This window comes from Rutilus rutilus (assembly GCF_951802725.1).
Source record: "Rutilus rutilus genome assembly, chromosome: 19".
NCBI lineage: Eukaryota > Metazoa > Chordata > Actinopteri > Cypriniformes > Leuciscidae > Rutilus > Rutilus rutilus.
The window spans coordinates 19,036,636-19,048,928 of NC_140232.1; the positions used below are offsets into that span (position 1 = coordinate 19,036,636).

Sequence of the window (12,293 nt, forward strand, 5' to 3'; positions counted from 1 at the left end):
GTTATAAAAACTGCATGCATTATACTAATTATATATTCTTTTTTAATATAATATAATATATATATATATATATAATAATTATATACCGATTTTGCAGGTTTTCCTACTTACAAAGCATGTAGAGGTCTAATTTTTTATCATATGTATACTTCAACTGTGAGAGACGGAATCTAAAACAAAAATCCAGAAAATCACAGTGTATGCATTTTATTGCATGACATAAGTATTTGATCACCTACCAACCAGTAATAATTCCGGCTCTCACAGACCTGTTAGTTTTTCTTTAAGAAGCTCTCCTGTTCTCCACTCATTACCTGTATTAACTGCACCTTTTTGAATTTGTTACCTGTATAAAAGACACCTGTCCACACACTCAATCAAACAGACTCCAACCTCTCCACAATGGCCAAGACCAGAGAGCTGTGTAATGACATCAGGGATAAAATTGTAGACCTGCACAAGGCTGGGATGGGCTACAGGACAATACGCAAGCAGCTTGGTGAGAAGGCAACAACTGTTGGCGCAATTATTAGAAAATGGAAGAAGTTCAAGATGATGGTCAATCTCCCTTGGTCTGGGGCACCATGCAAGATCTCACCTCGTGGGGCATCAATGATCATGAGGAAGGTGAGGGATCAGCCCAGAACTACACGGCAGGACCTGGTCAATGACCTGAAGAGAGCTGGGACCACAGTCTCAAAGAAAACCATTAGTAACACACTACGCCGTCATGGATTAAAATCCTGCAGCGCACGCAAGGTCTCCCTGCTCAAGCTAGCGCATGTCCAGGTCCGTCTGAAGTTTGCCAATGACCATCTGGATGATCCAGAGGAGGAATGGGAGAAGGTCATGTGGTCTGATGAGACAAAAATAGAGCTTTTTGGTCTAAACTCCACTCGGCGTGTTTGGAGGAAGAAGAAGGATGAGTACAACCCCAAGAACACCATCCCAACCGTGAAGCATGGAGGTGGAAACCTCATTCTTTGGGGATGCTTTTCTGCAAAGGGGACAGGACGACTGCACCATATTGAGGGGAGGATGGATGGGGCCATGTATCGCGAGATCTTGGCCAACAACCTCCTTCCCTCAGTAAGAGCATTGAAGATGGGTCGTGGCCTGGTCTTCCAGCATGACAACGACCCGAAACACACAGCCAGGGCAACTAAGGAGTGGCTCCGTAAGAAGCATCTCAAGGTCCTGGAGTGGCCTAGCCAGTCTCCAGACCTGAACCCAATAGAAAATCTTTGGAGGGAGCTGAAAGTCCGTATTGCCCAGCGACAGCCCCGAAACCTGAAGGATCTGGAGAAGGTCTGTATGGAGAAGTGGGCCAAAATCCCTGCTGCAGTGTGTGCAAACCTGGTCAAGAACTACAGGAAACGTATGATCTCTGTAATTGCAAACAGAGGTTTCTGTTCCAAATATTAAGTTCTGCTTTTCTGATGTATCAAATACTTATGTCATGCAATAAAATGCAAATTAATTACTTAAAATTCATACAATGTGATTTTCTGGATTTTTGTTTTAGATTCCGTCACTCACAGTTGAAGAGTACCTATGATAAAAATTACAGACTTCTACATGCTTTGTAAGTGGGAAAACCTGCAAAATCGGCAGTGTATCAAATACTTGTTCTCCCCATATAAATATTGTTCAAAATAGTTTTAAAAGTATAGCATGTCACACTGCTTGAAATTTCATGTCAACTACCCATGTAATTATTTAGGATAATACTGAATAATAGAATGTATGATGGCCTGGGGTTGTTTATGCTATTCAAGAGGTCTATCTTAAGTATCAGTATTGCTGTTTAATGGTGAGATTGTATATTTACCTTAAATAGATTCATTCAAGTAATATTTTCTTTAACATTCATAATTGCAGGCTATTAAATGCCTCAGGACCAGATGCAGACTGAATAACGAGTGGAATTTTTGTGAGAGCCCGAATAATTTTTTACAAATGCCATTCTGTTAACATTATTCCTAATGATATTTCAGTCTGGTTTCAAGATCTGTTCCTGCTTAAAGAACATCCCCATCAGTTATGGAAAGTAACCCTGATGTTGATCTGGATCCTAATAAAGATGACCTGCCCCTGCGGGCTAACACCAACCATATGCTCGTCCGACACTATGTGCTTGACCTCACTGTTCACTTTCAAAGGAAGGTCATTGGTGGCAGCATTGTTCTGTTTCTGGAGCCCGCTATTGGTTCCTGCAAACAAGGTGAACCGGGATCTGTATCAAACACAGAGGCGCAAAACATATCTCAGGTGTCATCTAAACATGACGTAAGTTCCTCCATCACACCTGAGCCAAATGAGTTGATACCCCCTGAGGAACCATCACGATTGAGTGGAGGAAATTATGTCAGTGATGTCTTTTGGGGTGATGATAGTGAAGAATTCACCTTGGTGCTGGATTGTTGTGACCTGATGGTGTCAAAAGTGGAAGAGCTGGATGTAACTACAGTATCTAATTTAAAGAAACTTGACATAGACCATCGGTATGCAAACGCGGATCATCCGTCATCCAGTCTGGTACAGAGGCTGGTCTCTATGCCTTCAGTCTGCTGGAGATCGCAGCACGAGCTGTACCTTCAGTGCAGCCGTTCCCCTACCGTCCTAAATGCACAACCTCTACGGTTCCACGTGGACCAGTGGAGTCTTCAGGTCAAGAAGGAAGGGGTTTGCTCCCCTCATGACTTCCCGTCTGCTGTCAGAATCTGGTACGAAACTAAGCCCACAGGTGGTTCTGTGAGGTGGACAAAAGACCAGGATAGCAGGTACCAACCATGTTTATATTTACATGCACCAACAACTAGGCCTGCATTCATTCAGACTTATAATGTCCTTTTTGCCGCATCAGCTAATGCTGTAAATTATACACTCTTAAAAATAAAGGTCTTTAATTGGTATCTATGGTTCAGTGAAGATCTTTTAACATCCATAAGATCTTTCCAATCCACAAAATATTCTTTATAGTGAGAAAATGGTTCTTCTTCGTGCTAAGAAAATAAAAATAAAAATAGCTCACTTAACCCTCAATTTAAAAAAGTTACTCTGGGCAAAAATGTCTGTGTCAAAAAACTGTCTTAAAAATTTGAAGCTCATTCTCATTTTAAAGAAGACCCTTGGCAGATTATTGATGAAGTAAAAAAAAAAGTATATATTGAAGTATATATATTTTTTATATAAAATATCTATATTTTTTTAAACATGTTGTACTCTAAAACTGCTAGAAAATCAAAGCCATCAATCTAAACAAGTTGTGTTCCAAATTTGAGGTTGATATCTGCATGATAATAAGATTTTGCTTGGGCGCAGTACCAAATTTTCCCCGTTAGATGCCAGCAAAGCTTCACTGGCACACACAGTGGTTGGATTTGTGATTTGCACTACAGTAGAGTTTTTCTCTCTCAAATATTACATGCACAAAAAAAAAATTCTTACACACATACAAACCACACTCTGACATTCATAGCAGCACACCCACACAATTATAGTTGCATAATTTATCAAATTGGCTCTATTTTATCCAATAATTTATTTTTTTTTGAAGCCTTGCCAACAGAATGAAAGTAGTTTTTTTATAGTTAAATGGCTATTACAAATCAACTGGGATTCAAAATTGCAGTTTTAATGGGTTTCAATTGGGACTTGTAACTATTTTGTGTATATATAGTGTAAAATAGATTTATTAAAGGAAATGGGGGTGAAATAGTAAAATTACAATAAAAATACACATTTGTGCCAACATTTATGCAGTTGGCAAAGACAAAATTATCAACAAAAAAACAAAACATGAAAAAAAAAAAAAAAAGGACAAGGGTTAATAACTGTTTAAAGGTTCCTTGGGGATCCAAAATGACTCTATTATGGCACAAAACCCCTCTTTTAAAGAGAACCCTCCTGGTACATTACAGGAATACTTCTATTTTTTAAATTACACATAAAATTCCATCAGTAAAAGTAATGATAACAATGTTTATTCAGTAACTGCTGTGACATTTCAAGTGAGTTAATTCAGTGAAGCATTCGTTAGATTGATTAAAACAAAAAATTCCAAAGTTCGTGAATCTTTTGAATGATTCATTAAAAGGATTGGCGTCATTTGTTCGTGAATCGGACAACACTGGTTGCGCTGTATGTTTTTGATTCACTAAAAATAACCGTTTTAAAAGAGTTACTTGTTCATGAATCAGACTACACGGATCAAGCTGTAAGCCGTGCAACCTGCAAAAATGTTTTCTTGGTATTGTTGTAACAACCTTTTTTTTTATCTTCTCAGATTATTTTTTTTTATCTTCTCACATTCTCACATCTCAGTGCTGCGAGGCTTTAGATTTAGCACCATCTCTGAATAGCATAGCAAGAAACACTGGCATAGAGTAAAAGACTATATTTATACCCATCCTTATCATTTAGATGCTGTGTATATACCATGGGCTCGCCCATCAACAACAGAGCCCTCTTCCCATGCCAGGAGCCACCTGTTGCCATGTCAACGTGGCAAGCATGTGTGAGAGCTCCGTGCGATTACACTGTTCTTATGAGTGGGGAAAATGAAGCCTTTTCTAAGCCTACAGAGACAGGTACAGTTGAAACCCTAATTCAGCAGTTCATAATCACAGAGGTGTAATTTAGTGCAATAATCTTATTATGGAAAATTCTGAAGTCTTTTCTCTACTCCGTTCAGGTTTTCTGCAGTGGAATTATTATGTTACGATGCCAATGCCAGCCTCTACCTTTACCATAGCAGTAGGGCAATGGCTAGAGGCTGGAGTAAACGTTCCCAACTTTGAGGTGGAAAAGACAGACGAAACTTGTGTCAAAGTACCCAGGTATGTTGTTTATGTGATGTGACTAAGTGTAAGTCTAGAAAAAAATATTGACTGGTCAGGCTTTTTTGTAGATTTTGGAGATCTTCGGTAGCTTATTATTTTGGCAAATTGGACAGTTTTTAAGATTTGAAAATCTCCCAATGACATTGATACATTTTCATTCAATGCCACAAGAACAAGAGGTATTACCATAACATTAAAGTGTTAGTTCACCCAAAAATCTAAACCCATTAAGGCCTGTTCACACCAATATTTAAAAAATCTAAAAATCATTCTCAATATTAAAGAATAGCCGCCTCCGACACCACAGCTATAACGATAATGGCACAGAGAAATTATATTTTTGGAATCACTTTCAGAACGATATTATCCAGCCAATGCACGATAAAAACATTGACAGCCAATCAGATTCCATCCTGCTGTAACAAGCTCTGTATTAAAGCTTCAGACAAGCACGCGCTTAGAATAAACAGAATGATATTGCATGAGAAATTCAGTTTTATTATTTAATACAAATGTATATAAAATTTAACAATTTAATAGAGTTTTTAAAATGTAATCAAATGAAAATACAACATTAATTTACAACAAAACATTGCAATTTTATTTATTTGTCAAATAAGATACTGTACAACAGTGTATACATTTTAAACATGGATGAAAAAATATCTTGGTTGTATGATATTCCTTAGAAATATTAATATTATTATTATTACTTTGAGAAGTACATTTTAGTATACAGTAGTGATATATTTCAGTCATAATTTCTTAAGTTAATCCGAACTTTTATTTTGACGGGTTGTCGTGAAAATGTTTCATTTTTAGTTTCAGTGTGTAACTGACGGTAGTTTTTCTCAAATTAAACGGTGAAAAGCTTGTAAAGTGACTCTCAAAGCAGCTTTGGAGGTGAAGTTTATGTGTTCAGGTCTGCACATATTGAGACGGTATAGACGCTGAAAACACTGTGAGCGTCACATGTGAGTGAGTTTGTGTATCAGACAAAACGTATTAGCACACTGACTTGCTGATGTCGCGTTTTTTTCTGCTGTGTGATAGGCTGTTAGATTAATCCATGTCGAGTAAAAATGTCCACAGCTTGTCGTCGTTATCGACGTAAATTTTATCGCGATCTCGATAATATCTATTTGTTCGCGCAGCCCTAACGTTACTTTTAAAACATGTTTCCACTGCTTTTTTTGTTTGTTTTGTTTTTAGTTTGTTCCAAAGGTGTATGTATAATTTTGTTTTTAGTTTGTTCCAAAGGTGTATAATTTAAAGGTTTTTTTTTTTGTTTTTTTTTTGTGCTAAATTTGGTTTGCAAAGAGTGCACTTCTATATTCCTTATAAAATAAATAAGGAAAAAAGTTATTATGTTTATTACATTCCAATAATATACACACATCTCTATCATACATCCCGGTTTTATAGGTTTCCAAATACTTTCCAAAGTAAAAACAGTGATAAAACAAATGCAGAATTGTTTCTTTTTATGTAGTCTAGTGATGACATTGATTAAAGCTACACTGTGTAATTTTTTAAGTTGATTCTTAGAAAAAAAACACTTTGTTCTTTCAAAATGATATGTGCTCATTAATGTGTAATTACTTCTACCAACTAATCAAGTATTCTCGTAAGCGTAGAATCTGCCATTTAGAATACATACGAGCGAGTTGCTCGAATGGCGGCAGCCTCCATCTTGAAAATACATCAGCCAAAGAGGGACATACCTGGAAATCCAAGCTTCGCCTTTCGCGTTTTTACACTCAGTGGCACCGAGACGAATGCGAGGGGGAGATTACTCGCGACTGCCGGCAGATTTGAATTAATACGGCCACCGTAGGAGTTAAAACGCCCTCGGAATGGGAGGGGCTAGAAAGTAATATTCAGTTGGTTGTCATAAACAATATCACCGCTAGATGGGAGTGATCTACACAGTGTAGCTTTAAATGTCACAATATTTGCATATTACATTGCTAATGGAATAATGGTCTTCCTTCTCATCTATCTGCATACTGAATTGTGATCGGACTTGGGTTCCTTGCATATATACAGTAGATTATTGACTGTGTTGATTCTTGTTTACTATATGCTGAATCAAAGCCTACAACTAATACTCTTTATAGTGTATTCTGCGTTAATATTGGCATGTTTCTCTGTTTTGCAGTCTTTCTTTGGACAGCGCTGATCAGCAATATGTTTGCTCCCACGTGGATTATCCCTGTCGCTTCATGCTTAGGGCTGCTAGGACACAGACTGTTATTCCTCACCGGGTATTTGCCCCACCCTGCCACCTGCAAAAGGCAAAGGATATGGTTCTACCCCTACTGCCTCTCTGTATGACCGCAGCTCACTCTCTTCTTGGTGTCCATCCATTCTCACGTCTAGATGTGCTCATTGTTCCCTCAGGGTTCTCCAGTCTGGGCATGGCCAGGTAAGTGGTGCATTTATCTCAAATGTGATTCTGAAATAATAATATTTAGTTTGATCTGTAGTGTGCAGCAATCATAAATAATGTGTAGAGGTAGAACTGAACTGATCCGTTTTATCCCCTGTTTGGCTACTTAAAGGAATGTCATGATTTACAAATCCCCCCACTTACTTTCATCCTTGGAATGCAAAAGGAGATTTTTTTTTTTCTGTGCGATTGCAATGAATAAATGTTAAAAATGTTTCAAAACTTTAAAATTCCATTCAAGATGGCGCCGCGGATGGCTGCCTCGGTGTGGAGCTCTCCAGTCATTGTGTTGTTTTTGTTCGTTTGTTCTGCGTTTAGTCATTCTTTTCCTATCAGTTTCACCAAAGACGAACTTCTGGACATTAGGAAACACACACCAGACAAGTTTTTTACAGATTTTGATTACTCAGACGTTTTACTGGACATTCTCGTTGGAGGCGCAGCGGTGTTGTTAAAACGCGCGGTCAGACGCAAACGCGGGAAGCGCGCCGGCGCGCTGGTTAAACTCCGCGAGCGCGGCCTCCGCACTGCACTACCCAGTATTCATCTTGCGAATCTCCGATCTCTTCCTAACAAAATGGACGAACTTCTTCTCCTCACCCGCACTAATAAGGACTTTTTAAACTCCGCTGCTCTGTGCTTCACTGAAACCTGGCTGAGTGAAGCCATACCGGACAACGCACTACATCTGCCGGGCTTCCAGCTGTTCCGAGCGGATCGCATCGCGGAACTAACGGGGAAAACGAGAGGTGGTGGATTGTGTTTCTACATTAACGAAAGTTGGTGTTCAGATGTAACAACACTGAAGAAGATGTGCTCTCCTAATTTAGAGGTGCATTTCATAAACTGTAAACCTTTCTACTCGCCGCGGGAGTTTTCCTCATTCATTCTCGCGAATGTTTACATTCCTCCAGACGCGTGTGTGAGCGCGGCGCTACAACAGCTGGCTGAACATATAGCTGAAATGGAACAAAGGTACCCAGACTCTCTTTTAATCATTCTTGGGGATTTTAACAAAGCAAATCTCTCCCGTGAACTGCCAAAATACAGACAGCATGTTACATGTCCTACCAGAGACAGTAATATATTGGACCACTGTTACACCACGATAAAGAATGCGTATCACTCCGTCCCACGGGCAGCTTTGGGGCTCTCTGATCACTGTTTGGTTCATCTTATACCGACCTACAGGCAGAAACTGAAATCAGCTAAACCTGTATTAAGGACTGTAAAAAGATGGACCAACGAAGCAGAGCAGGATCTACAGGCCTGCTTCGATTGCACTGATTGGACTGTTTTTGAAGCTGCAGCCACCGATCTGGATGAGCTCACAGATACTGTAACATCATATATCAGTTTCTGTGAGGATACATGCATTCCTACCAGGACATTCTTATCATTCACTAATGATAAACCATGGTTTACTGGGAAACTCAAACAGCTTCGTCATGCCAAAGAGGATGCTTACAGAAGTGGGGATAAAATCTTGTATAACCAGGCCAGAAACAAACTGACAAAGGAGATCAGAGTTGCTAAAAGAAGCTACTCTGAAAAGCTGAAAAACCAGTTTTCAGCCAACGACCCGGCATCAGTCTGGAGAGGCCTGAGGAACATCACCAACTACAAATCACCATCCCCCCCATCTGTGGAGAATCAACAACTGGCTGACACTCTCAATGCATTCTATTGCAGGTTTGAGAAGCCCAGACTCACACCTCACACCCGCCCTGATGTGCACTTCACACATCCACCATCACCTCCTGCAACCCCTCTCCTCCCCCCTTCTGCCATCCAACCTGAGCTTAAGGTCTGTGTGGAGGACGTGAGCAGAGTCTTCAAAAAACAGAAGACTAGGAAAGCTTCAGGCCCAGACGGCATCTCATCTGCTTGTCTAAAAGCCTGTGCTGACCAACTGGCCCCAGTCTTCACGCAGATCTTCAACAGATCATTGGAGCAGTGTGAAGTTCCCTGCTGCTTCAAACGCTCCACTATCATTCCGGTTCCCAAAAAAACTAAAATCACTGGACTTAATGACTACAGACCTGTCGCTCTCACGTCTGTGGTCATGAAGTCGTTTGAAAGACTGGTGTTGGCCTATCTGAAGGACATCACCGGACCCCTGATGGATCCCCTTCAGTTTGCTTACAGAGCAAACAGGTCTGTGGATGATGCAGTCAACATGGGACTGCACTATATCCTGCAACATCTTGACAGACCTGGGACTTATGCACGGATCTTATTCGTGGACTTCAGTTCGGCCTTCAATACCATCATGCCTGATCTTCTCACAGCCAAACTGACTCAGCTCTCCATGCCATCCACAATCTGTCAGTGGATCTCCAGCTTCCTGACGGACCGGCAGCAGCTAGTGAGACTGGGGAAACTCACATCCAGGACCCTCACCATCAGCACTGGCGCCCCCCAAGGGTGCGTTCTCTCCCCACTGCTCTTCTCCCTGTACACTAATGACTGCACTTCTAAAGACCCCTCTGTCAAGCTCCTGAAATTTGCAGACGACACCACTGTCATCGGTCTCATCCAAAATGGTGACGAGTCTGCTTACAGACTGGGGGTTGAACAGCTGGCTGTCTGGTGCAGTTATAACAACCTTGAGCTGAACACGCTCAAAACAGTGGAGATGATCGTGGACTTCAGGAGAAACACCCCAGCACTCCCCCCTCTCACCATCATGAACAGCACTGTGGAAGCAGTGGAGTCATTCAGGTTCCTGGGCTCTACCATCTCCCAGGACCTGAAGTGGGCAAATCACATTGACTCCATTGTGAAAAAGGCCCAGCAGAGACTGTACTTCCTTCGCCAGCTGAAGAAGTTCAATCTGCCACAGGAGCTGCTGATCCAGTTCTACTCAGCCGTCATTGAGTCTGTCTTAAGCACTTCCATCACTGTCTGGTTTGGTTCAGCTACCAAATCGGACATCAGGAGACTACAACGGACAGTCCGGACTGCAGAGAGGATTATTGGTGCCCCCCTGCCAACCCTCCAGGACCTGTACTCTTCCAGAGTGAGGAAGAGAGCAGGTAAAATCATCACAGACTCCACTCACCCTGGACACCCCCTGTTTGAACTGTTACCGTCAGGACGGCGACACAGATCACTGGCCACAAGAACTTCCAGGCACAGGAACAGTTTCTTTCCACAGGCCATTTCCCTTCTGAACACTTAACATGCCCCCCAAAGCATATGCCTGTAAGTGCAATACTCCCACTGTCTAGTGCAATAAACTCAGGTGATATTTATATCTATATTATTCATACTACTCAAAATACTGTAAATATGTTTATAATCTGTAACATGCGCTAGACTCCCACTGTCTAGTGTAATATTCTCTAATTCAGGTGATATTTATATTATTCATACTACTCAAAATACTGTAAATATGTTCATAATCTGTAAATGTTTATTCAGACTAAACCCAACTGTGACCCTACTTTTTTACTTTTATACTATTTTTATTTATTTTTTATATATTTTCATTCTTAGAATTTGTATTACTGTGTTCTTGTTGTATTTGTATTTGTATATGTGCACTGGAAGCTTCAGTACCAAGAAAAATTCCTTGTGGGTGCAAGCACACTTGGCAATAAAGCTCTTTCTGATTCTGATTCTGATTCTGATTCTGAAAATGGACAAAATGCTCTACAAATCATACAATATCATAAATGTGGTCCATAAAATTCATGCATTTTATTCGAAGTTTTCTGAAGCTTTTTGGTGCATTGTATTCTTTTCATCATTATTGCATGGAAAACAGTGACCAGGACATTTTTCTAAAATGTCTCCTTATGTGTTTCATGGAAAAAAGAAAGTCGTACAGATTTGAAACAAAATGAGGATTATTACATGATAATTTCTGGCTGAATTGTTTTGTTTTAAAACATAATTGCAGTTATTTTTCAGTGAAAACAACTTACAGAAAAACTGGTTTTCGCCAGTTTTTGCACACTCCCTCTCAGTCTCATGTTAGTTAACACTGCATACGCATATATGTATCAGTAGTATCTCATCAACAGTGGTAAACTAAAACACTGACCTGTCTTATTAAGGTTTTTAGAAGTGAAACATAGATTTCAAGCCATTGCTTGGCAGCTGTTCCCACTGATTCCTTTTGGGCATTGCCCTCCAGCACGCCACATTTTTTATGAATTGACCGATTTAAATGCTCTTTTTGGCTAACCATGCTGTTTGTTTAGTAGTCTGGGTGGCTTTAGGTGGTGAGAACCTGTTGGATCTGTTTAAATGGCTGCAGTGAAACTTATTTTCCTTACACTGCTCAGGAAGGTCACTGTTCAGGAAATGCTCAATAAATCGTATGCGTGCACTGTGTTTTTGTTTGTGTTTAAAGTATACCAAGCTCTGTTTTCTTAAAATCATTCCTTAACCAGAATTCGATGTGGAATTTCAGGCATTGCACAGTTTTCAGTGAAGCAATCGCTTTGGATATAAGCAAACACTAGTAAGAAAGGTGACCACAGGTCTTCCTGTATTTCCCACCATCTCCTTGTCCAGGAATAAGTATTCCACAGGATATGAGGTCATTACCCAGTGCCCCAGGCTGGTTCCAGCCATTCACAGAGAGAAAATGTCACATTCTAATTAGCACTGGGCATGCATCTTAACAGCGGTCACTCCTGTGTTTTTCTTTTCCTGAATTAGTTACTCCTTTTCTGCTTGAGCTAATGTGATGCACAGGACTCAGGACTGCAGGTTTTTTTTTTGGTCTGGACTCTGGAGACAATTTAGTTAACTCACCGTTTATTACAGCCTGGTTTTAGTAGCCTCCTTGCAAAAACTGCCAGTGGATGACAGAAATATGTCTGTGTGCGAGAGAAACGGATACTCATACTCCCTGTCCTTTGCCCTGTACGGATCACAGCAGGAGACAGTCGGCCGCCCCTTCTCTAGGGAATGGTACAGTCCTCCAGGCCATTCTTGAAGCACAAATCAGAGCGAAAAAGTGTGATCAACAAAGTACATTT

At 40.4% G+C, this 12,293-nt stretch overlaps 1 protein-coding gene across 2 annotated transcripts in view; it reads left to right on the forward strand.

The window, feature by feature from the left end:
• aopep (aminopeptidase O (putative)) overlaps nucleotides 1-12,293 on the forward strand; it is a 93,270-nt gene that overhangs the window by 7,614 nt on the left and 73,363 nt on the right. The window contains exons 2-5 of one of the 2 annotated variants that reach the window (XM_084390387.1): nucleotides 1,998-2,783; nucleotides 4,426-4,592; nucleotides 4,697-4,841; nucleotides 7,006-7,272. In XM_084390387.1, the coding sequence (XP_084246513.1) occupies nucleotides 2,044-2,783; nucleotides 4,426-4,592; nucleotides 4,697-4,841; nucleotides 7,006-7,272 (1,319 nt within the window). In that variant the 5' untranslated portion in view covers nucleotides 1,998-2,043. Of the gene's footprint in view, nucleotides 1-1,881; nucleotides 2,784-4,425; nucleotides 4,593-4,696; nucleotides 4,842-7,005; nucleotides 7,273-12,293 lie in introns of both variants that reach the window. The other variant, XM_084390386.1, reaches the window with a different exon arrangement.